The 27,104-nt window shown below is 38.5% G+C and overlaps 1 protein-coding gene across 5 annotated transcripts in view; it reads left to right on the top strand.

Annotated features, from left to right (window-relative positions):
* RHBDD1 (rhomboid domain containing 1) overlaps nucleotides 1-27,104 on the top strand; it is a 125,934-nt gene that overhangs the window by 14,960 nt on the left and 83,870 nt on the right. For 4 of the 5 annotated variants that reach the window (XM_087424751.1, XM_004427776.3, XM_087424750.1 and 1 more), the window contains exons 2-3: nucleotides 6,899-7,406; nucleotides 8,652-8,784. In XM_087424751.1, the coding sequence (XP_087280877.1) occupies nucleotides 6,974-7,406; nucleotides 8,652-8,784 (566 nt within the window). In that variant the 5' untranslated portion in view covers nucleotides 6,899-6,973. Of the gene's footprint in view, nucleotides 1-6,680; nucleotides 6,783-6,898; nucleotides 7,407-8,651; nucleotides 8,785-27,104 lie in introns of those variants that run through there. The other variant, XM_087424748.1, reaches the window with a different exon arrangement.

The following is a 27,104-nucleotide window of genomic DNA, read 5'->3' as shown; positions in this document are numbered from 1 at the left end:
TTTCAAAAATATCTTAAAAATCTGCATTTTGTAATTGTGTTCTCTTGGGGTCTAAGGAAGCTAACACCATTTAGGAAAAATAAAATTATGCTATGAAGTTTTATTGGAAGAACGAAGAAGTTTGTTGTGCCGGACTAAAAAGTTGGCTCTATAGTAACAAGTAGAGAAAACAGTTTCTTATGTTTGGGTTAAAAAAGCTGTGAGTGATAAGATTCCTGAGAGAGTTACAGGAGAGAAGAATGTCCAGTCCAGTTCATTCCTAGATAAAAGTAGACCGTACTGAAACAGAATGAGAGAAAAAAAAAATGCGTCTAGTGTCTTGTGTCTGTTCTGACCGAGTTACTGTGGTATTTATGATGCACTAATTTGTTGTCCAGCTCTTGTCATTTAAAAAGCAGAGGAGGTTTTTATGTTTAGCGTAAACAGTCTGCTGTTTCCATAGCATTTTTGCTTTGTTTGAAGCAATAAAGCATACTAACCCTCTATTTCTTTCAGAATTACTTTACAGTATTTATAGTCGAACGTCTTGGCCTGAGCCCCGCCCTGCTGTTGAAGTACCTTGGCATTCACTTTCAGCACATCACATCACAGAGATGGTGGTGCTAAAATCCTTTCAGTTTAAGCAGGATGATCTCTTGGTGGCTTTATCTTTTTTTCTGAAGCTTTCTTTTGACCTGAACTTGTTAAACAATTGCTTGTAAAGAGAGAGAGAGTGTGTGTGTGTCTGTATAGTTACATGTACCTGTGAATGTGTGTTTATATTACGTTTTAAACAATGAAAATTTAAGCATTTGCTCAGCATCATTAGTCATTAGGGAAATGCAAATCGGTACCACCTCACACCCATTACGATGGCTATAATAAAAAGATGGATCAAAACAAGTGTTGTTGAGGATGTGGAGAAATTGGAACCCTCATACACTGCTGGAGGGAATGTAAAATGGTGCAGAAATTTGGAAAACAGTTTGGTAGTTCCTCAAAAAGTTAAACATAGAGTTATCATGTGACCCAGCAATTTTACTCCTAGGTATATGCCCTAGAGAACTGAAAACATACATTCCTACAAAGAAAATTGTGCTTGAATGTTCATAGCAGTGTTATTCATTATAACCAAAAAGTGGAAACAGCCCCAATGTCCAGCAACTGGTGAATGGGTTAATACAGTGTGGTATATCTATACAATGAAATATTATTTGGCCATAAAAAGGGACTAAGTGTTGATAGTTGCTACAATGTGGATGAAACTTGAAAACATTATGCTAAGTGAAAGAAGCCAGACACTAAAGGCTACGTGTTGTGTGAATCCATTTGTATGAAATGTTCAAAATAAGCAAATCTAAAGAGAAAATAGATTAGTGACTGCCAGGCACTCGGAGGAGGGAACATCAGGGAGTGACTGCTAGTGGGTACAGGGTTTCATTTTGGAGTAACGAAAATATTCTGGAATTAGATAATGGTGATGATTTCACAACTTGGTGAATATACTAAAACCCACTAAATTGTACACTTTAAGAGAGTGAATTTTATGGCATGTGAATTATATCTCCATTTTAAAAAACCAAAGCTTAAGCATCTGGAAAGTCAAGCATTAGCAAAATACTGAACCTGAGTGATAGTAGCCCTTGGATAAATACTTGCCAGATGACTTGAACAAACCTACATTCTCTCCTATGATTTTTTAAAGAGAATATACTTAAAATATATGGAACTGTTAAATGAAATTTAGCAGAGGCACAAAAATAGTAGCAATGACATAGCATTAATCTCTCTCAAATATGCAGCAATAAACTTTTTCTTGAGTCGTAAAGAAAAACCTCACAATTTAGAAAGATCTCAGTGAATAATTTTAAGATTTGTTGCACTTTTAGTGATGTGGAAGGCTGTTTTCAGAATAGCATTCAATTACTCCCATTAAGACTCTGTAGTTGCTTTCTTTCTTGAGAGATTAATTTGGTTACTATTAGATGCTAAATTGGGAATATAATTTATAACTGGTATATATTCTTGTGATTTAATGGTCTGAATTCTTCTTGAACATTTAAACTGAAAGGTGAGATAGCTACCTCTGTGGTAAATGATAATGATGAAATATTTTCTGCTTTGTAAGTAGAATGGAAAATCATCATAATTAGTTTCTTTTCCCTTTTCATAAAAGTCTGTTCTCTCCCCCATGAGACACAGTGGTTTCCCAAGTTATGAATTCAGTTTCTTTTGTTTTTCTAGCCACTTAATTTTGCTTATTACATACCTGTTTAATTTTTAATTTCTCATTAAAAGTAAATATGCTAATTTTCCTATCAATATTTCAAGGTCTTCCATTTTTCTCTGTCACAACCTTGATGTAGTGCTGTCTGGTGTGTATTACTACATAATTAAAATGCCATATTTTTTCAAATAGTTCTGGCAAAGCAACCTGTTAATACATTTTAAATGGATCAGAGGTTTATTTCTGTAAAGTTGGGATAAATGTTATGAACACTGTTCTGGAACTAAAAACGGTAAGTAGAATAATATGTATAGTACTGTGGGGAAGGTTGTTACAACTGTAGGAAAATGACTTAGAGATGAATGTATCATAGGTATTCAGACCTTTTCAGTCAGTCTCATTTGTTGTATAATGTAGATACATTAAAAAAGTACTCATCTTGAGTCATTGGGTAAATACATCTTAAGCACTGACTATATGTCAGTCACTGTGTTAGGCTCTGGGTATTCAGTGGTGATCAAAACGGGTAAGGTAATTCTGCCCTCAGACGTTTATGCTGTAATCATGGAGCTCCTGATATGGGAGCACCCAGGTGGCTGGAGCATAGTGACTGAGGCAGAGACCAGCCTGAGATGAGACCAAAGAGGTGGGTAATCACAGGCGTGTACTCCAGCTGTAACAATAAGGTGTTGAAGGCTTACTGCAGGGGAATGCAACTTCAGTTTTATAAAGATTATTCTGTGCAGTGGTAGACAATGATTGATGGGTCTAAGAGGAGAAAAGAGAATCCATTTAGGGAGTTTGTTGTAATCCAGGCAAATTATGGTGGTGGCGAGACTAGAGTAGTGCCCCTAGAACTAAAAAGAAGATTGATAACAAACTGGAAGAATTAACAAAATGTGATGGCTGGGGTTTGAGGGTAGTAAGGTGATGAGGGTGAAGGATGTGTGAAGGATGTTTTCTGTCTCTCTGACTTGAACAACTGGGTAGCTTGAGATTCTGTGTCCTGAGATGGGGAACGTGAGAGGAGGGGCAGAACTGGAAGGGACAGTCCAGTGTTCAGTTGGGGGCACGTTGAGTGAGGGGGTAGGAAGTGTTTATGAGGTGGGGGGGTGCAAGGTCTAGCTTGTTCTTCCTGAGCTGTGATAACTGGTTTACAGTCTGGTTACAAGTTAGAATAAATAACTCACTTCCCAAACCAAACACATTATACTGGTTTCCAGTTCATAGAAAAGTTGTTGTAATTGATCATACTTCTGTGGTCTCTCTTACAGCCCCGCACTCTAAAAATTTCTCTTTATTTGATGAGCAGGTCAAAACAATGTTCACTTTATAGCCAGTGCTCACTTATTGTGATCTGTTCTCGTTGGTGTTCCTAGAGCTGTACCTGCCTGGCCCACAAGGTCGAGTTACAAAATTGACCTTCACATGGACCAATTGGATTGTCTAAGTTACCTTGTTACAGATTGCATCCCTCATCTTGGACCGCTGACTTGATAACTTGGTAGGAAGGAAACTGGGCTAGAGTTGGTATGAAGTAGTGCCGATTTATCTTTGCTACTTAAAACTCAAAACTTATGTTGTGCCTACATCTGTGCTCCAGTGGCCTTTGTTTGCGAAAGTGAAGAACAACGTAGATTATGCACTTCTCACATTGGCCTTGGTTATGTCCTCACGTTCAGTATACATTTGTGGAGAATGTGAACCACATTATGTTATTCATCTTTTGATTTTCTGCAGCCAAAGTTTTTATGTCCTTCAATAAATAGAAATGGGCCATTTAGGGGCTGGGATTGTGTTTCATTCTTTGCTATACCCCTAGTGCCTGGCACAGGGACTGGCCTGCATTTGGTGCTTCATCTTTATTAAATAAATGAGTGAAAGAAGAAATGGCTGAATAGTCAGTCTGTGAGAAGGGGAGATAATTCAGTTTTCAGAAGCCAAGAGATCGAGCAGACTCTATTATTCCTATAAGATTATGTCTCTGCAACCTACTGAGAAATCAAGACTGAAAAATATAAATTTGGGAATCATCCTGATGAAAAGAATTATGGAGACCATGAGAGTGGAATTCCATGAGTGAGTGAAAAAGAGAGTAAGGGTAGACAAAAAGTGAAAAGCAGAGGAAAGGGAATGGAAGGAGGGGGTGCCGCAGGACGGCACCGTGTCCCAGGATGGCACTGTGTCCCAGGGGAGCAGGAGCAGTCAGCAGTGAGAGAGAGCTGAGAGGTAAGAGAAGGCAGGTGAATGGAAAGGGACCTTTGGATTTGGCCAGAAGTCAAGCAAGTGTAATATGAACCTGGGTGCACAGTGTGAACTTAGATTGGGGCAGTTCCACTATCCTTTTGTTTATACTCTTCATCACTAATGATTCCAATCAAGGAGGACCTTTTTCTTAAACAGAGCCATAGTTAGTTTTGACTTTCTGCTCTGCATGGCCTGGCATCTTGGGACACTGTTTGTACTGATACTGAAGGGTTTAGTTTGTGATTTCTTGTAAACTGATTACTTAATGATTGAGGCCATATTTTTCCATTGCTCCTATTACGGGTAATGATGTTTGATATATATGATTATTTGGGAGAATGGCAAGAAAGTCACAGTAGTTGGAGAATTGAAAACCGACTTAAACGCCAATGTGAAAAATATAGACCACTTCTCCAAAATTATTTGGGAGCTTTTCGGTTGAAATTTCATTAAGTTCTGTAGTTCATGAGAGTGCTACAGAGCTATAATAATAAGCCCATGGCAATAAAGAAGCTTACTTATGCTAATAATGGGGAGATATATACACACACAAATATGCAAACACACACATATATGTATGTATAATTTTTTCTTGGGCCTTTCTTTTGGGTGCAATGTTGATAAGAATCCATATGGGGGGATGGGGAGTACATTTGAGCCTTATTAGGATGCTACTGTTTGCAAAGGATTTTTCACTTGAGTGAGATTACCTAATAGTCGTGAAAAAAGTAGCTACCGTTTATTCAGCACCTGCTTTATTCCAGACATGTTACAGTAATCCTGGGAAGGAGGTATTATTCCTAATTTAAAGTGAAGAAATTGAAGTTCAGACAGTTTAAGTAGTTTGCCTTAGATCACAGGGCTAGTAAGTAGGAGAATTCGGCCCTTTTTTACTCCAAAGCCTATGTACTTTTCAAATGTGCTGTCTGAATGAGAATCTTTAGGGTATCAGAGTGAGTTACCTATTTGGGAGGGAGCCAAGAAAGCTCCACAGAGGAAACAGAACCGCTAGATGAGCACTTTTTCAGCATCATGTCCCCTAATCTGCCTGGTTATCCATATCTGAACCTGACATTTTTCTTCTTCCTTCATGTTATGATGGACAAGGCTCTTTCCTCTAAGGACTTCCTTCTTTTTGTTCATATCTTGAATCTTTAGTCTGTGTCTCTTTCTCCCTCTCTTTCTTTACTAGCTTCTTCCCATGAGCATAAACCAGTCGCTTACCAAAGCAGATACCTTCTGTATTGGTTAGCAATTGCTGCATAACAAACCACTCCAAAACTTGGTGCAATAAAGTATCATTTAGTTAGCTCACTGTTCTGTGGGTCGACAAATTAGGCTTGGCTCAGCTGGACTCACTTAAGCATCTGTGAGCTGCTGGTCAGCTAGACAGCTTTGCTTCTGGGGCATTAGCCGGCCAGTGGCCAGGACCATCAGGGTGACTGGAGCATGTGTCTTTCATCCAGTAGGCTAGCCAGGACTTGTCCACGTGGTTGTTTGGGAGGGTTGCAAGAGAGAGCAGAAGCCTGCCAATCATCTTGAGGCCTAGATTCAAAACTCCTACAGTGTCCCTTCTTTTGCATTCTCTCAGCCAAAGCAAGTCATGAGGCCAGCCCAGGCCCAGGGGGTAGAGAGGCAGACTGCTGAATCATGGAACTCTTTTTTGTCACTAATTGCAATTCACCCTTTAAGGCCATAGTCGCATCACCAACTCAGGCTGAATCGTAGGCCTAGGGTCTGGGCTCCTTCTGTCACTGTGTTTAGAAAGTTGTATGGCAGTTGTTGGTTTACTTCTTAGTGGTAAGTGAGCTCCTTAAAAACGGACTGTGTTTCAATCCAGAATTTGGCACATAGTAGGTATCTTATGAAAGCTGAAGTTTTTGTTAAAGTATTCCAGCACTTGACACCTGGCAATGTCAAGAATAGAAGATAACATATGCTTACCTTTTAAAATTTGCTTGTTGATGTTTAAAAACTTTGGAGCAGACTCTATTTAATATATCAAAATCGAATATTTCTTTAAAAAAAGGAAGGGGATAAAGAATCCTGACCAGCATTCTGAGTAGAAATCATTATTATGTATTTGCATACTCTTTATAGGTTTTTTATTAGGTTACAAGTTTGTATATAAGGAAGACAAGTCATATTTTCATGGCATATTTGTCATAGAAAGCATACCCATCCACTAACTGGCCCATTGGGATTTAGAATAAAATTTCTGTTTTAGAATGAAAAATGAAGGAAGGATCTCAGCCAGTGTCCTGGATGTTACTCTGGAAGACACTAAAAATAAATGTTTCTGTTAGATGGGAGCTGGGATATACATAATGTAAGTTCATCCTTAAGTGAGTGTCTTATCAATGTATTAATAAGATGGATTCTTGTTTATGGATTAAATAAATAAGAATCGATGGATTCTCATGTGCGTTCTATTTTATGTTTTAGGTTCAGCTGTCTGTAAACCTCCCTGGAGTCCTAAAACCTGACCACATTTTCCTGTCACTCCGTTGATAGCTAACCATGCAGCGGAGATCAAGAGGAATTAATACTGGGCTTATTCTGCTCCTTTCTCAAATCTTCCATGTTGGGATCAACAATATTCCACCTGTCACCCTAGCAACTTTGGCTCTCAACGTCTGGCTCTTCTTGAATCCTCTGAAGCCACTGCTTAGCTCCTGCCTTAGTGTGGAGAAGTGCTACCAGCAAAAAGACTGGCAGCGCTTACTACTCTCCCCCCTCCACCATGCAGATGACTGGCATTTGTATTTCAATATGGTATCCATGCTATGGAAAGGAATAAATCTGGAAAAAAGACTAGGAAGTAGATGGTTTGCCTACATCATCGCCACATTCTCTCTACTCACTGGAGTGGTGTACCTGGTCTTGGAATTTGCTCTTGCAGAATTTATGGATGAACCTGGCTTCAGAAAGAACTGTGCTGTAGGTTTCTCAGGTAAGGCAGACAAATTTCTAAGGTAGCGTGCATGAAGACAGTAAGGGAGGTGCGACCACTGTCATTTTATGAAGAATAGGTGCCTAATTGGTGAGGAAACTGAATTCTGAGTGGTTAAGGGCTGTCAGGGCTTGGATTTTGGAGAGGAGGTTTATTGGAGCACAGGAAGGACATAGATTTTGCTATTCCGCAATATGCAGCATCATTCACTCTTTAGACTAGGGTCTGTTCAAAGATAGTTTTTTAGGAGATGTAGTACTGGAAATATGCACTGGTTCCATCATCGTGGGGCCAGGGAGAGACCCATGGGTGTATATGTGATAGGGCATTCTCCAAAAAGATAAGTGTGCCTGTCAATAACTTCATTAAAATAAGTGCACCACACCCTACCGTGGCGTGCTCACCATGTTTTAGGAGCCATGATCATCACTCTAGGTAACTCATGCTATTTAATTCATATAACAGGTCTGTAGGGAGGTGGCATTGTCTTAATTTTGTAGATGAGGAAGCTAAGACTCAGAAAGGTAAGGTAACTTGCTTAAGGTTACACATCTAGTAAGTGGTAGAATTGGGCTTTGAGCCCAGTCTATGTGACTTTAACTACATGTTGCACTCTCTCTCACTTTTCCCCCTCACTAGTTCTTTTTTTTACATATATCTCATAGGACTGAAATTGCCATCAGGACTTAAATTAGGTGTTCTGAAAATTAGAATGTGAAGGGGAGGAGGGAAATAGTCCTGAAACAGAAGGAATTCCAACCCTTCTCTCAACTTTCCCTGCCATCCCTCTAACATGCATCCTCATGCACCTAATTGTGGGAGAAGAAAGGAAATATGCCCTGCCTTCAACATGTCTTTCCATAGAGGTTAGAAAAATACACATTACTGGTATTTTTTTTATTGAGTTAAAAATCAGCATAAAATTAACAATTTTGAAGTGTCCAATTCAGTGGCATTTAGTACCATTGCCAGTGTTTTATTCCCATGTTATGTGTTATATATTTAGTAGCGTACTGAAAGTCAGTTTGAACTTTGGTGTTAAGAAACATCAAAGGAATGATTGCCTTGACCGTTGTCTTTGTACCAAATACAGGGTTGACTTGTTGTAAGGAACAGAGTATGTTTCAAAGCAAAAAGTTGGATGTGATCAAAGAATCATTTTCACTTTCAATTAATTTTCTTTGCAGATGTTATTATCTTCACATTTGGGTTGTTGACATTTGTACGCTCTTGATTCTCTTTTAGGAGTTTTGTTTGCCTTGAAAGTTCTTAACAACCATTATTGCCCTGGAGGCTTTGTCAACGTTTTGGGCTTTCCTGTACCCAACAGATTTGCTTGTTGGGCAGAACTTGTGGCTATTCATTTCATCTCGCCAGGGTAAGTGTTTACTCTTAGAGAATACAAACGAAGAACCTGATGTTCCCTGGAGAAAGATTGCAATAATAATGAGGCCACCAATTGTCTTTTACAGTGAAGTTTATTCTTTAACTATAAGCATAGAATTGAGCCTAATGGTTTTAGTGTCAGACGTTCCTGAGCTTGAATCCTGTCAACTACTGAGTTGTGTGATTTTGGGGTACTTGTCTTATCTGAGTTTCAGTTCCTGACCTTTCCAGTAGGAATAAGAGAACCTGACATACAGATTTGAGGATCAATATTAACCAGCCTATTAATTAATTAATTCTAATAACAACAATCCAGAGGGGCACATGGAAACCACATAATTATAAAGATAAAAAAAATCACAGGGTACGTTGGTCCAATATTTTGAAACCATTTAGCTGTGAATTATCTTGGTCGTAGAACTCTCTACTCACAACCTCAGTATACAAAATGGATCAACTCTGTGCTGTTTTGGGTTGAGAAGAAGCATGGGGCCCCCTTCCTTTTGCCTTACCCCCAGGTCACTGTGGCTGCCTTGGAGGCACCTCCACAGAACTCGAGGGCTCCAAGGAACACAGTTTGAGAACCACTGATCTAGATGACTCCTTTCCTTTGCAGATGAGGACAAGAATTCAGGAGGTTAAGGGACTGGTCAAAAGAGCTCTCGTGGTAGACACTAGACTAGTAAGGATTCGGGGCTCCTGACTCCTGGTCTGGTGCTCCTGCCTGGAGTGCTGTTCTTTTCCACTTTTGTTCCTTTCTCTGCTTTCTGCTTAGAAAAAGGAGGGTGAATTGTGTTATTTTCCCCCCTCTTCTACCAGCTTCACTCTGTTAATCTGTATAATGCAACTGGAAGCACATGGTTTGTTTACTGTGACTATGGGGACCTGGACACTGGAGGAGGAGGAGATTCAGGAAGATTCAGGAAGAAGTAAGGTGGATTTTGTTTTTGCTGCTGTTCTTTTCAGACAGGAGTTTTTATTTTGCTTTTGGTTTGGGCGACTGTGTTGGGTGTCGTACTTCATTTGAAAATATTCTCCTCGGGCTGTATGTCAGCCCAGTAACCTTGAGGCCTTCTTTGATGCTAATTTCCCGTCATGGGCAGCCGCTGCCAGCTGGTCTGTAAAAGGTGATCATGTGGCCAGTGAACGCCACTCATTTGCAACTGTATTGTAATCTTGTGACAGTTCCATGAAGAAAACCTAACAATCTTCAAAGTTTTCTTTGAAAAAGGGTCCAGTAATGTCTGTCCGTTATCTGAACAGCCCTCTCTGTACCTTGTCACTCACAGCTCACTGACTTGGTTCTCTATGTGGCTGAGAGACTCTTATGTGTATGCTGGCAACACCCAACATTCATATGAAAATCACTCCCTCTGGTACTTGAACTTTTATTCTGTAATGAGTCCGTTGAATAGCAGTGCCTTTAATATTCTCATGCAACTATTTCTGAAGAGTCTCATCAAGCATTTTATTTTTTTAGGGTCCCCCCTCTGCATGGTAAAAGGCATGGTTGCATTTTTATGTAATATGCTTATTCTGCCTGGAGGGACCTGGGAATTAAATGAAGTTTCTTATCTTTGAAGTTTGAAAGAATAAATCTTTTGGTTTTTAAGATTTGACTACTTTGAATGATAGACTTCTAATATCCAACCATCTACTTATGCATGTGTTCAAATAAAGACCCAGCTAAACACTGGCCCAGGAAACCTAAGATGTGAGTGCCTCTTTGAGGTGGATCTTGGAAGAATGGGAGAAACCAGAGCTCTCTTTGCTCTGCATTGTTATTCTCCTGGTGGTTGTCAGTTAGAATTTTCACTGGGAAAACACTGTAAATCTTTAGAACAAAGCCTGCTTTATTGTCAGACTTAATGAGCCGCCCTTTGAGAGAAAAAAAAAAATCTGCCAAGCAAACATTTGGTGGACCTCTGTGTTTTATGAAAGCCATGGAATTAGCAATTTTACCCAGTTACAGAGTTTTATGGAGGGAAGCCACTCCAAACAGCCAGCCCTTAGGCATTGTGAGGGGTGTGGACTTGACCAGCAGAGTGAAGTAATCACTCTCATTCGCTCCTGCTTTTGCTTTTCACGGTACTTGTGTGTGCCTTGTTTCAATGATTGCTCTGCCTCACATGGTCTTGTCATTTCCCTGCATGTCCTGAGACCCTGGTACGTGATTGGGTTTGAAGAAGTGTCCCTGCACCTGATATGGCACAGGAGGGAGGTGTGCAGGCTATTCGGGAGGCTGCCTCCTCTCAGACTGGGCTCTTCTGTTAATGGAAGGAAGGGGGATCTGATGATGCTAAGTGTTATTTTCTACCCTAAATTATGAACCTCTGCAGTTTCTCATATAAGCCTAAGGCTATTTAGTCCAAAAACTGAAGCTCAGGGAAATGAACGTTATCCAGAGTATGACAGCCACTCGATGACCAGGCTAGAGGACTGTGGTCACGTGTGGGAGGCCCTGGGCTCACGTGCTAGCCGTGGGACCTCAGGCAAATCATACAGCCTCTCTGAGTCTCAGTTTTCTTATCCGTAAAATGGGAATATTACTTTCTCTGTTTCATGTCAGTTTTAAGGAGTCAAATGTAATCCGTATGAAAGTGCTTTTTAAACGATCAAGTACTTAAGTCATTATTTTTATTATGAGATAAATCACTGAAAGTGTATAATGTCCCTGAAGGGAGTCATACATGATTTCTTTTTCTTCCTAAAATGAATAAAATAAATCAAGTGTTATTTGATTTTGTTTGCCTGAGTTCTGTCTATCTCCTGCCCCTTGTTTCTACTTGACATTTTCATCCTGAATGACCGCAGTCTAAAAATTCCTGTGAGCTACTCTTGAACACGAATTAAGCAGGCCACGACTGCGTTTGGACCTTAGGAGATTCTTCAGTATGGCAGTTCTGAAAACATTTGGATGCTGCTTTATTGCTAATGTTTGAGGAGAGTAGTTACTTTCACCCTACTAAAAACTTCTTGGTGAGATTGACCAAATGAGAGAAAAATAGATTTAATATATTTTTCACTGTTCCAATTTTTTAATTGTAAAAATTTTCAAACATAAAAGTTGCTCAACTATTTGAAAATAAGTTCAAGCTTCGTGATAACTTCACCCCTAAAAACTTCACATGCGTCTCCTAAAAGTAAAGATTTTTTTTACATAACCACATTACTGCTGTCATATGAAGAAAATTAATAGTAATTCCCCAGTGTTGTCTAGTAATTGGTCCATATTCAAATTTCCTCAGTTTCCAAAATGTCTTTTGTAACTCTTTTGGAGAGGAGGGATAAGGGAGGACCGGGATCCAGTCAAGGTTCACACATTGCATTTGATTATTATATTTCTTTGTTTCTTTTTACTCTATGGCAGTCTTTCCACCTTTTTACTTTGCCGTGACATTGAAAAATAAATGTCATGGAAAAATTTTGAAGAGACTAGGTCTCTTGTTTTGTAGAATGTCTCACATTGTAGATTTCTCTGCTCGTTTCCTTAGAGAGTTATTTAACTTGTCCTTCTTGACTCTGCATTTCTGTAAACTGGAAGTTAGGTCTAAAGGCTTACTTACACACAGATTAAACTGTTTTTTTGGCAAGAATACTTCATAGGGGTGATACTATACACTCCACATTGCATCACGTCAGGAAGGACATCATGCCAGACTCTCCCTCTTGTAGGAATTCTAAGTTTAATCACTTAAGTGGTTAAGTCTCCATTGTAAGGGTATATCTATTCCTTTGCAGTTGGCAAGTAATCTGTGGGGTGGTATTTGGACGTCATGCAGATAGCTTGTTTCCAATAACCTTTTGCCTTCTGGCTTAGTAAATATCGATGGTGATCCTTGTCTGAATTGGTGATTTCAGGCGGCATTGTGAAGGACGATTTTCTGATTCTGTCGTTCCTTCTACATGTATTAGATGGGGTTAATCCAGGGGTGGAGGTTAAGACCCAAAGGCAAGCAACTGAGGAAGATGAGTTTTCTGTCAAGGGCAGATCTTAGTTTTGTGGGCTTGAAGCTGATTCAATTTTGTGGGTTCTTTTTAAGAAAAAAAAAATTAGAAACAAAAGTAAAAATTTTAAATGAGAAAAGAAAGCACAACAATTTACATATTTTTAAGAGCTGACAAATTCTATAAATATTACAAAATCCATAAAAGTAAAATATGAACTCCCTGTCACACGTCTGTAATATTTTTCGGCACAGGTTTTGCTGCATACTTTTTGATCTCTTCTTCATATGACAGTAATTCATTAACAGCATTTCTGTAGAGAGAATGGCATGGTGCATCAAAATTAATTTTTTTTTAATTAAAAGTTTAGAACAGCTTCTTTCACAACTTATGTAAATTTTTAGAATTGTTGTCTGATTTGGGAAAACCTCTATCAAAGTGTTTTTACATACGAGCTGTAAAATTGCAGGGCTTTTCACATTTTCTTGTGTGGCGACTGATGTCAAATGTTCTTTGAGTTGATTTGATTGTCATCAGTGATGATCTTTAGTTGGCATAGCATGAGCTTTATGTTTTCTTCACTGATATCAATACGTTGTGCTGAATCAGCAAGAAATTTAACTACTTTTCTAATGTTCTTACGATTCATTCCCTTTTATTAGGCGGATTACCAGAAATCCAAGAACCTATTCATTACTCTATTTACAGCTTTTGCTATGATTTGAGAATTTTTTTGTGTGAGAGCTATAAACACAAGATTTCTGATAAAGTTTATTTTGCAGGATTCTCAAAAAAAAAAAAAAAAGGAAAGCAGATGGTGTATTTATAATTGCATACACTGCGTTATTGTGTATATTCCTGACAGGAGAAATTCTGTTTAATTTCTGTTGTCACTGTGTATTAACGAGAACTGAATTCTCTGCTTACAGCTTTACGTGCTTGCTTATTACAAGAATTTTGCAGACATTGGGTTCTGACTCCAGCACAAGGACTATACTGTCTAAGCCTTAGGATGCTTGAGAGTGCTGTAGGACTTGTACTCTTGTGCCTCCTGTTATAGTCCTGGTTGAGGTTGCGTAGTGGGTATTGAGAGTATTTCTGGAAGCCGTTTGTACACTGCAATGGCTAGTAGTGACTTGACTATGCACTGAAATGACTGTGAGCCATATAAACACATCCTACTGGACCCAAACTAAATGTATCTTCAACCCAGCTTCCCTTTAGTTGAATCCCAAAAATGTCTGTGGCCACTCCAGCAGTGCCACCTGACACAGGAGGAGGTATGACAGAGGGGAAGTTGGAATGGAAGGAGATAGCAGTTTTAACCAATGTAGTTAAGATTTCTCACTTTCACAAATTTTACAGGCACATATGACCATGTGAACACGTTGCTGGCACCCCTCCCATGGCTCTGAAGGATCCCTGGCAAGTGAGGGGCCTGATGCTTCATGAGTTTCTTGGCAAATTCACCTGTGGCTTCTGTTGAAAGGGTTGTCACAGTGATGATTGAGGGGAAGGGAAAGAAATGAAACCAAGAGGCCTCAAGACAGTGGGAAAATGGAGGGAGTAAGAGAGAGAAGATTCTGTCAAGTTTGAAAACTGAGAAAGCTGTAAGAATAGGAATTGGTGGTCAAAGGACAGGATTTGTTTTACTGGTGACATGGCCCAGAGCATGTCTGTGGTGATATGAGACTGAGGAATGGTGGAAGAGAAGATCATTGGAGTCAAAGAGGTAAGGGGTTGTGAGGTTTAGGAGTTGGATGGATTATCTGCATGGGCGGTGAAATTGCCCAGGATGATTGTAGGGGGTTGGGTAGAAATGAAGACTATGAAATTATTCTAGAGTCCTCCATGGATGTTGGGAAATGATCTAGAGGCAGATAGCAGACAGCATCTGTATTAGTTTCTCATTGCTGCTGTAACAAATTACCACAAAGTTGGTGACTTAAAACAACAGATATTTATTCTTTCACAATTTTAAGCTAACTGTCCAAAATCTGTATCACTGGGTTGAAATCAAGATGTTGACAGGGCTGCACTCCCTCTGGAGACTGTGGGGGAACTCCATTCCTTACCTCTTCCAGCTTTTGGTGGCTGCCAGTATTCTTTGGCTTGTGGCCGCATCACCCCAAGGCCTCTGAGCTCACGTTGCCTTCTCCTCTTCTATCTCTGTCAAATCTTCTTCTGCCTCTTTCTTATCAGGACACTTGTGACTGCAGGTAGGACTCACCCTGGTAATCCAGAATAATTGCCCTGTTTTAAGATCCTTAACCCAAACACACTTGTAAAGTCCTTGCCGTATAAGGTAACCCAGTTCCAGAGATTAGGATGTGGATGTCTTGTGAGGGGTCATTATTCAGCCTGCCACACCATCAAAGATTGGTAGGAGATGGTGAAAACTCAAACTCAAAATACCAACCATGTGTTTCTAGGCCTTTGGGAGGGCATCTCCCTTCCCTATCCCTGGCATGCCCTTTATTCTTTTCTCCCTGTGAAATCCTGGTTATCATTCAAAACCCTAATCAAATAATATCTATTCTGTGTTGCTTCCTCTGGTTCCTCCAGGCACACTTAATTACTTCTTTGTCTTTGCTCCCATAGTTTTTCTAGATTTCTCTACCAGAAGCACTTTCTCCATCATAATTTGTGTGTTTTTTTTGCTCCTACTCTAGGCTAGGAGTTTCTTGAGACTAGACTTCTTATTCACCTTTGTAACTTAATCATTGGCTTGACACACAGTAGGTACTTAGTAAATATTTATGGTTGAATGAGCTTTCATAAGTTAAAGAATACCAGTGTGACAGTTAGTTTTATGTGTCCACTTGACTGAGCCACAAGATGCTGCATTATTTTTGGGTGTGTCTGTGAGGATGTTTCTGGAAGAGATCAGCATTTGAGTTGGTAGACTGAGTAAAGAAGATGGCCCTCCCTGTTATGGATGGGCATCATCCAGTCTGTTGAGGACTAAATAGAACAAAATAGTCAGAAGGAAGTTGAACTTGCTCTCTGCCTAACCGTTTGGGCTGAGACATCAGTTTTTGCAAAACTCTTTGATGTCAGGCTTAATAGAAAAAAACAACCGACTCCAAGATTTGCTTCTCCAGTTAATCTGTTGAGATAATATCATTTTTGTTCAAAAACATTTTGGTCTCACACAGATGTGTGCTTGGAAAGGGTAGGAGGGAGTTTTTAAATATCCTTTTCAGATAAGTATGTATCCTTTCAGATAAGTACTTTGTACTACACCAGACTCAGCAGGTGGTAGTTTCTCAAAGGTTAGTTCCAATGTGGAATCTGAAACCATATCAGTGAACCCTTCCGTGCTCTGTTAAAATCCATTGGTCTGGGCCTGCCCGGTGGAGCAGGCGGTTAAGCGCACACGCTCCGCTGCGGCGGCCCAGGGTTTGCAGGTTCGGTTCCCGGGCGCGCACCGACGTACCGCTTGTTAGGCCATGCTGTGGCGGCGTCCCATATAAAGTGGAGGAAAAAGAGCATGGATGTTAGCCCAGGGCCAGTCCACCTCAGCAAAAAAAGAGGAGGATTGGCATCGGATGTTAGCTCAGGGCAGGTCTTCCTCACACACACACAAAAAAATCCATTGGTCTGTCTGAAACTTTGAATGGATTTTTTACCCATGTGTGATTTTCTGATATCCTATGTTGGTCATTTGGAAATACTGGTTTGCTGATTATGCAGACCTTGTAAATATGGACAAATTTAATTATACAATATCAAAATATCACATTTATTAATATCACCACCAGTATCAGAAAAGTCTTTAAGTATTGGGAAGCTGTCAAGCTCCTGGTAGCTGATAGAAGTTTTCCAAGATTCTTATTTTCACTTAAAAGCTCAAATTTTGTCGTTGACAATAAATATCGTCAGTTGTGTTTTTTTTGAAGGCTCACTTTGTTCATTTTTGAGAAAATGTGTGCCGTTTTCTTTTATTTAACCATAGTCTGTCAGTTTTTCTTTCAAGGAAACATGAGGGGTGTGTCCATGAAAACAGCAGTCATCTCACAACTCAAACCACCACACAAGTGCTTTTCCTGGAGACAAGCATCTTACTTTGGTATACGACGGAAGCGCTTTATGCATATTTCCCATTTTGGTACATAGCATATTAAAAAAATGTGTACTAATATTGATATTTAAAGAATTAAGAATTTTACTGCTTTATCAAGGATAGTCCTTTTTTTTTTTTTGGCTGTGAAGAATACAGTGACTGTTGGTACTGTTTGGGCCGCTGTCTTGATTCATGCTGAGGCATCAGCAGTTGTCCCCACCGTTGCTTTTATACCGTTAGTGCAAATGTAAACACAGTAAAAAAGGCAAATAATGGCTTAATGTTGTTATGAAAGTAATTTTGACCTCATGAACCTCTGGAAGGGTCTCTGGGACCTCCAGTGGTCCATGGAACACCCTTTGAGAATTGCTGTTCTAAACTCTCATGCTACCTTTTAGCCACTTGAGGGTTTCTAAGCTCATGTGAAAGGAAAGTTGGGGATGTGGAACTTGAACAAGTAGAGCCTTTCCCAAGGGAGCTTCATGCAGTCAGAGATGAGAGAGAGAGGGACGCAGTAGAGTGTGTGAAAATATGTATAACCCCTGAAATTGCTAACTAACACTGTCAATATGAACTGTTAACTCTTTGTCTAAAGGAGAATGGCTACTTGTCTCTCTTCTTATGGAAACTGGCTATCAAGTCTGCCTCTGTTCCATATGGGACAGAATTTCTTAGGCTGCGTGGAACTTGCAAGCTACTTGAGTTCTCTTCTTGCATCTGCTTGTATTTTGTGATAAGTTGTGTCTGGCATGTTTGTCTTAAATGCAACATACAGTTCTTTCCTCCCCAGAAGAAAGATAGGGGACATAAAAGAAGAGGACAGTGAGAGCAGCTTGGACACATGTTTGAAGTGCCAGTTGTCACCCATATGGGTCTAGCAACAGAGTAGACTGTTGGGTCTTTGCCTCAGGAATTAGGAACAAGGTTGGGGAATAACAGTTTAGAAGATGACTGTCACACCATTTCCTGTCCCACATGTTCTTGCCACTTCATTAAGAGGTGGGGTCCAATTCCCCTCATCCTGAATTGGGTGGATTTATGACTTGCTGTAATCAGTAGACAGCAGCAGAAGTGCCACATGACTTCTGAGGCAAGAAGTTTCTTGCTTTGTGAGCTGAAACACTTGCCCCTGGAGCCCGTGTAAGAAGTCCAACTTCCCTGATTCACCATGCTCTGAGGACGTGGCGTGTGACATGTGAGTGAATGGCCTTTAGATGCAGCCGTGAGTCAGCCCAGCCTCGACATTGTGGAGCAGAGACCGGCCACCCCCCTGTGCTCTTTCTGAATTCTTGACTCAACAGAATCTGTGAGTCAAAGAAAACGCTTGTTGTTTTATGCCACTACATGTGGGGATATTTGTTCTGTAGAAGCTGTAATGGCAACAATGAGTTGAATGGAAAGAAAAGGGGAAAAGTAGAAGGAAAAGCAAAGAGTACAAAGAATAGTGTTCGGGGAATGGGGGAGAGAGTGGAGTGAAAGTAGAAGAGAGCAAAGGCTAGAGGCTTGGGGACGGGTCTGTGCTGAGATGCTGTGGCACTGTGAGTCATAACAACATCACCCATCAGGTAACAGGGCTTCAAAGCAATGGTTTTCAACTGTGAGTTCTAACCCTTAAAAAGGTCCTGCAATCAGTTGAGTCGGTCACCAGCAGAGTTCCAAAATATTTTTTCCTGAGGCTTAGTAAAGACTGTGCCAGCTCTCAAGATAGCTGTCTGTATATGGAAATGCGTGCTAACAGATTTAGACTTCACCTAAACCAGAAATGCTAATAACAGTTGTTCAGTTATAAGTAACGTTATTAATAAAATCCTTTGAAAATTCAAGAAGGGGTTATCTAGAGCAAAGGAGAAAGTAAGGTGTTTCCCAAATGAAAGTATAACATTCCTTTCTAAACTTTTTAAACGTAGAAGTATTTCCAACAGTTTAGTAGAAAATAAAACAAAACCCAAATGGAATAGGGTTAACGTATACATTGGGGGTTTGTATAAATAAGCAAGTGACAAATAGGTAAATCCAGTGGTACCCAAATTAACCGTGGTTGGGAGAGGAAGTTCCTTTAACAAAAATGGCCTGAGGGATGAGAACTAGGGAGGAACCATGGTCTTTTCAGCGTTGGGGCAATGTCGTGGCAGCTCATTGAAAGGAGAGAGGGCTGCTGTCCGGGATTCATGTTTTTCAAGGATGAGTTAAGTTGTTTTTCAAGAAGTTATGCCAATTCCTTATGTAATTTTTAGCAGTTTTAGCATAAATGGCTTGCATTGGGTTTCATTATTTTAAAAAAAACATATTTAGTAGGTATAATGTGATGTTGCAAAGTTGTTTGGTGTGTGTATGTGTGTGTGTGTGTACAGAAGTTTGTTTATTATCCAAGATGAGCATTTTCTGAAGCTTTGGTTTTCTGTATTGCACAATCATATCTTTTTGTCTTTGTGTCTACTTGGACCGTTGCATTTTTCTGATAAGCTTGGATGACAAATGTATATAGAATTGATATTCACCCTCTGTTTTATTTCATGAAAACATGTTTTTGCAGCCTGTTAGAGAGTTCAGTTTGAATCAACATTCCAGGACTGTCCTGAGGAGATTTTGTGAAGTAGGGAAAATTTTTCTTCTGCGTTTCTTGGGTGTTCCTTTATACATTTCCTCCCTCCCCTTTTTATAGGATCCCATAGAGGAAAGTGATATGAGTCATATAAAAGAGTTAGTTAATTTGTCTGTCTCCCAGGAGGGTTTACAGTTGAACAGAACTCAAGGTGAGAGCAATACTTAACCAAATCAAAGATTTCCCTTGAGTTAGATTTTGTGAGATGAGAAGGAGAAATTTTGAGGCAGGGAACTTTCCCCCCACTAGAATTGGGACTCGTTGGGGAAAAGGGGATGTATAAATCATCTCTCTGGCTTTGGAGTCCAAGCTTGTGGAAAGAGAGAAGACCCAGCCCTATCCTGGACAGCTGGACAAAGACATCAGGCCCATCCCTGACCACTGTAGGAAGAACTTCCAGCTGAATAGGAGGCACATTGAGAACAGAAAAGACAGTTTTATCTGACTACTGAGTTTTCTTGTTATTCTTTTCTAAGAGATTTAGTATAACAATTTCTTTTAAAAAATGGTTAAATAACAATTAAACTGGAAAGAAAGCAGTAGCTAAATGAAAGTGTAACCTAATTGCTCAGCTCCTAATTGAAAGAACGTGTTCATTGTAGAAAATTTGAAAATATATAAATGTATGATGAAGAAAACAAATTACCCATAGTTTCCTACCCAGAGAAAACTATTAGCATTCTGCTGTCACACACGCGTACCCTCATACACAATTGGATTTTCTACTTGGTCATTTAACTCGTTATTAGCACAGTTCTTCAAAAGCCTTAGTTTTAATGGCTGCACGATGATTCCTGTGGTGGTTCTTTAATTTATTTTCTCATTCACTAATTTTACATACTAATTTTACTACCTAAATATTCAAATTACAAGTGAGGATGTCTATCAGAGCATTATTTGCAAATCTTGGCTCCCAGGTCTGAATATGTCGACGGAGTAGATTCCCAGAAATAGAAACGTGAGTTAAGGGTTTGAACTATTTTCGTGGCTCTTCATACATACTGCCAGCTTGCCTTCTGCAAGTTTGTTCGGGTTTATAGTCCACCAACAGCATGTGCAAGTGCCTGCTTCCCCACTTCCTGGCCAGCCTGAAGATTCTCTTAAGTTTTTTGGAAATTTGATATGTAACGAACATTAGCCATTGCTATTATTCACAATTATTTTATTAGTGAAATAGGACAACTTTTCATTTCCTTTTTAGTAAGTTGGTATTTCCTTGTCTGTGATTTGTTCGTTTGTGTCATCTATGTATTTTCAAGAAGCTGTAATTGTTCAGTGTTAATGAGTGGTGATATTAAAGACCTAGTGGTTCTTCTTCTTAGATTACATATACTAAGAGACTTCTATATACAGTCAATATGGGTTCTATAGATAATAACCCTGACAGTGCTTATGGAGAATTTCTCTTTTGCTGGTGTTAATTGACAAAGATTTATTCTAAACAATAGCTAAGAACAGAAAGTCTTTTTACACTAAAAATAAAGAAATGATATGATGGGTTGTTTTGAGGGGAGCTCAAAGATAGGTTTTATTTATTTATGTATTTTAAATAAATTTTATTTTTTAGAATAGTTTTAGATTTGCAGAAAAATTGTGAAGATGTACAGAACACTCCCATATAACTCATACCCGGTTTCACCTAATTTTGACATCTTAACATTAGTGTGGTACATTTATTACAATTAATGAGCCAATATTGACACATTGTTGTTACCTAAAGTCCATACTTTATGCATATTTCCCTAGTTTTTACCTAATGTCCTTTTTCTGTTCCAGAATCTTATCTGGATACCACGTAACATTTATTCTTCGTATCTGCTTAGACTCCTGTCTTAGTCACCTTGGGCTGACCTAACAGATTACGATAAACTGTGTGGCTTAAACAACAGGAATTTATTTTCCTGACAGTTCTAGAGGCTAGAAGTCCAAGTCCAAGGTGCCAGCATGGTCAGTTTCTGGTGAGGACTCTCATCCTGGCTTGTGGACGGGGCTACCTTCTCACTATATCTTCACATAGGAGGGAGAGAGAAGAAGAGAGAGACAAGCTTACTCTCTGATGTCTCTTTTTCTAAGGGTACTAATGCCACCAGGAGGGCCCCACCCTCATGACCTCATATAAACCTAAGTACCTCCCAAAGGCCCCATCTCCAAAAACCATCACATTGACAGTTACGGCTTCAACATATGAATTTGGATGGGGACAAAATTCAGTCCATTGCAGCTTTTCTTGGCTGTGGCAGTTGTTTTTATTTTTAACGAGTGATAAAATATCATTCCTGATTGTGTGTGTGTATAAACATTAACTTCCTGTCATTTGCCCTCATGTGATTCAGAAGCAGTATTTAGCCACTAGCATGATTTCTAAGCAAGTTTTAATTTGTGTATGAACAGTTGTTGTCTTCTGTAATTGGACATTCTTACTGTGGTTCCATATTAAAATGCACACGTCATACACAGAGGTGGATATGAGAAATTTCCATCCCAACCAGAGCACACCAGCATGGAGGACCCTTGCTGTCTATAAATTAGTCAGACCTTGTTTAGAGCCTGCTTTACCCTCTTGGCTGGCTCAGGATAGCAGAGAAGAGCAGTAGGTAGAAATAAGGAAGCAGCTGTTTGTCCAGTTGAACACAGAGTTGTCTGGAATAAGGCTCACTACCCAGGTTGAAACTAATTGGCCATCATGCTGTGATGTAATTGTGGGTGTGTGGATGATAGCACCTACCTAATCTGTGCTTAACTAACTAGACTTGTTGACAGTCAATTCTGGTGACTTGGTGACAGGTGCAAGACTTGGGTTTACTGTATGCATGTCTCAGGTAATGGTGACTGGAGGCTATTTTAAAAAGATAAAATGTTTTAAAAATTGAAGAAAAGTCATATGTCCTGGGTTAAAAGGTGATGCCAATAAGTGCATCTTATTAAACTGAAGAGCCGTGTGAAATGTGTTTTTTAATCTGAAAAGTTAATTACCAAATATAGCAATTATTTTGATTTTTTTTTACTACCAATTTTTCATTAAAAAAATAGTCCTGTGTAGCACATTTATTTCCCTTTGGAGTATTTATAATATGCACTTTGGCCTGTTGGGAATTTTTTTTTCAGGAGACACTATTGGATAAATGTTATAGAATTACATATTCACTCTCAACTAATAAGATGATAAATCACATCTCTGGAGATTTCCGGTGTATTTACTTAATTCTTCCTATTTCATTATAAGGAGGAATGTTTGTAAATAGGAAGTCCTTTATATTTGCTAATTTTCCCCTTCCTCTTCTGCAATATTAAGTGGTTTTTAGTTAAAAGTCATGGGAGTTAAATAGGCAAGAGAACTGTTTTCCATTTACATTCAGGTTTGGTTCAAATTATGTGAAATGAAGACAGTCGCTGCTATGAATTGAAATCATTAGTACATCAATTATTCTGTGATAACCAGCTGAGAACAGGCTGCAGCCTGCATGAACATTCCTTCCATTTAAAGTTGGCTTATCATTAGTGTATATGAGAGAGACAATAATTTGATTCTAATTTATCTCTCTTTAAATGGACATTGTTCCCCTCTGAATTCAAGAGAAGAGCATTTTAATTGTCTAGTCGTTTATAACACACAGGTCAAATAAATAACAAGTTTTATTTCTAGCAATATATGTCTCTTCTATTATTTATATCGCTATAGTTCTTTGATTCCAAGACATTTTTTTTCCCTACATCTTCTTAGGACAAAATAGGCCACAAACATAAGAAAGATAACATCAAAAATCAGTAGGGAAAATAAGGTTACTTAGCAAATAGTACTTGAAGAATTTTTTAACTACTGGAAAGAAACTAAAGTTAGAGCTCTACCTCACTATACTCCAAAACAAATTTCTTAGAGATTATGTTTAGAAGATTTAAAAAACAACATCTGAAAAATATCTAAGAATATGTGATGGAAATTTTTTAGTTCTTGAGTTGGGAGGAAATTTCTAAGCATAAAAACAATGAACATAATCTCAAACGAAGGCAAAAGCAACAATTCTTTTTTCCAGATCCAAATACATTATAAATCAAAACAAAGGGCAAAAAAGAAATAAATTAGGAAAAGGAGGGTCACTTCTTTGTGGTGAACAATACTAACTACAAGAAAAATACCAACAGGCAAATCAGAAAAGTCCATCAATAGACAATTTACAAGAAAAGAAGAAACAATCAGTGGCTAATAAATGTATAACATGAAACTTCATTGTTAACCAAAAAAAAGGAAAATTAAAATAGTGAGATATTTACTCGTTAAACTAACAAGATTAAAAAATTATCACTATTGTTGAAAGTTTGGTAAAATAGGAGTTTACGTGAACTTCTAATGAGACTGTATATTGGTACAAACTTTCTGAAAAGTAATTTGATGATATGTATCAAGAGCTATAAAAAGTTTATACTCTTTAATTCAATAATTATCTTTCTGAGAGCCTGCCCAAATTATAAATAACCAGAAATAGAGAAAATGATTGACATAAGCATATGTATTGTCATGAAGTATTGGAAAATTGGAAACCACTTAAATGACCGATAGTGGATAAATGATTTAATAAATCATGATGTAATAGAATATTATACAGCTATTAAAATGGCATTTTCAGAGATTATTTTAATAGAATTGGAAAATCCTTAAGGGTAGAAAGTAGAGTACAAAGTATTATAAATAATGTGATTTCAATTTTTTTTCCGGAAGTAAAAATAGTCACAAAAAGGCCTAGAGAGAAGCACATAAAAATAGTATTCATGGTTAACTTAAGGTTATGGAATTATTTATCTTTCTTTTTTTATTTATTTATTCTTTTTGCCAAATTCTCTATAGTGAGCATGTGTTCTTTACAGGATAAAAATTGAGTTATTAAAATATAAATAGTAGCATATTTTCATGAATATTTTCATATTTTCACAAATCGTCACTTGTCACTCCCAAGTTCCGGGAGGGCAGGGATATCATCTGTCTGTCCCCAGTGTCTGAAACAATGCATGGCACATCATAGTTACTCAGTAAATGTATGTTTGTTGAATAAAGCCAAGAGTTCGGGATAGCTGACCCAACTAAAGATAAAAGGCAAAGTGTAAATAGCTGAGTTATTGACCCAAGTCCAGAAGTCTAGAGTGGACAGTAAGGAAAGAAGTCAGACCCCAAATCTGAGTACAGAGCTAAAAGGCAAAGTCTGGGATTCAAACGAGAAAAGGGAAAACTGAGTATTCAAAAGACTCGAAAAGGCGTCTCAACAACTGGGCTAGAAAGGTTGCAATGCCCCTCAGTGCCATGCAGTGTGTGGCCTCTGTGGGCCCTGCCTGATCCCACATGGAGACCACACATCACTACACGAGGTAAACAGGGATTATGGACTAGGCTAAAAATACAGAGATTTTATAGGCCATATTCTCTGATCACAAAGTAATAATAAAGACTTAAAACACTAAATATGAGCCAAAGGAAAATACAACCCCAATAATCATAATCACTTGGAAATTTAAATAACTCCCTGATTAAGAGGAAATTAAAGAAAGAGACTTCAGAAATGAGCAGTGAGAACATGCCATATCAAACCTGTGAGCTATGGCAAACTCTTAAGTGCTTTTTATAATATAGCAAGTTTAAAAAGTAAATAACTTAAGCCCTCAATTTAAGAAGCTAGAAAAGGAACAAATAAGAGAGATTGGAGGAAGATGGAATTGATACTGATAAAAGTAAAATTTAAAAAACTAAAAAGGAAAGGAATTATAGAATTGGTCATTGAAGAGCCATATCTTTGAAAAGACAAATCAAGTAGACAAGCCTGTGGCAAGTTTAATTTAGAAAATTAGAAGGAAAACTTGAAACAGTAGATATGCAAAAGGAGACGTGAGCATAGATATGGAGGAAGTTAGATCAACTTCCAGAAGGATGTATATTTTGAGGGGGAATATCTTTTTCTGTTTTAAGAGACCACCATTTTTTTGTTTTTAAGTTTTGGACTAATATTAAAACCAAATTTCTTTTTTAAAAAAACATTACGGAGATTTCATGATCCAAACAATATTTAATATATAATTTTTAAAATGTCTTTGAGTTTCTCTGATATATTCCAACTGCTGCATCACTATTGCATCAAAAGTTGTAGAATTAGAGCCAGCCCTGATGGCCTAGTGGTTCGAGTTTGGCGCTTTCTGCTTCAGCAGCTGGGGTTTGGTTCCTGGCTGCAGAACCACACCACCCATCTGTCAGTAGCCATTCTGTGGTGGTCACTCACATAGAAGAACTAGAAGGACTTACAACTAGAATATACAACTATGTACCGGGGCTTTGGGAAGGGGAAAAAAAAAAAAAAATAGAGGAAGATTGGCAACAGATGTTAACTCAGGGTGAATCTTTGCCTGCAAAAAAAAAAAAAAAGTAGAGTTTATTTGATGAGTTCTTACCTAGAGAACTCTCAATTATAGTGTCAGTTTATTGAGGACTTATGATCCTCTAACTTTTGAGGGAGGATCTCCCAGTGTAACTGACATTGTTTAGGTTGTGATGAACCAGTTAATTTTACTTTGAGGGTAGTATAAATTCCCTGTGGGATATATACCAAGTAATTTGAACTCTGAACAAAGGATCATAGTTCCTCCTGTTTTTCTCAAGTGATTTTGTGAAGTGTGATGCACCAGTGGGTAAAAATACCCTAGGACTTGCTAATGAAAGACAGTGAGTACAGAACCTGCTTTTCTAGCACATATTTTTATAGATGTTGAAAATGCTGTTGTCAAACAGTATTTTAAAAACTGTCAGGTGTGTGTGTGTTTTTCAAATGAGTTTTAAATAATTCAGTACTATGCAGGCACTAGAAAAATGACTTTATAAACTTGCAATGTTCTTTTGTACTGAATATACAAGTAGAGTCTGTGAATTAAAAATGAACTCTATCCGATCCATGTTTTTACTGATAACCAATGTATTGTTGATGGAAATTCGCTGTTACTAATGTTTTGTTTGTTTGTTTGCATTTTCCCATTAGAGAATCACCTTAAAGTCATTTCAGTGTAGATACTACATGTGTACTTACGGTGAAATAGGTTTCTGCTAGGGAGCCTTGTCTGGTGTATCTAACTTGATAGTGACTCATGGCAGCCTCCTTCCCTTTTCTTCCCTCTTGTGTGCTGCTGAATGAAAAATGAGGATAGAGTAGACCTGGAAGTTAGGTCACTTAGAATAAGTGTTAAATTCCTCAGAGCTTGCCCATCCAGCCATTGAGTTGGTGAGCAGCATTGCAGAATGTTAAAAGTCCCCTCCCTAATTCAAGAGTCTAATTGGGAGTGAAAAAGTAAGAATCATCGATTATTATGAGTCTTAGCCACATTTCTCATTGACTCATTACTCATGACTCTCACTTTATCCCTGATCTTCCTGTCCCCAGGTTCTTTTTTTTTGAGGAGTGACAAAGGAAACCTTGTTTACATGAAAAGGCTGAAATGGAACACATAGTGCTATGTACTGTTCTTCCTCTTGCCAATACAGAATTGTGGCTTCTCTGAAGGCAAAAAAATGTTTTTCTTCATCATCATCATTATTATGACCATTATTTGGTTTTGTTTTCCTCAGTCAGGTATTTTACACTAATAATAGTGGTATTAGTCATGTTCTAGAGTTATCAAATCTCTAATCTGAGAATTGCAAAGTTAGGAATGAAATGACTTTCATGGCAAA

This window comes from Ceratotherium simum, chromosome 37, assembly GCF_057802395.1.
Source record: "Ceratotherium simum simum isolate JZ-2026a chromosome 37, ASM5780239v1, whole genome shotgun sequence".
Lineage (NCBI taxonomy): Eukaryota > Metazoa > Chordata > Mammalia > Perissodactyla > Rhinocerotidae > Ceratotherium > Ceratotherium simum.
This window is presented reverse-complemented; position numbering and strand designations above follow the sequence as displayed.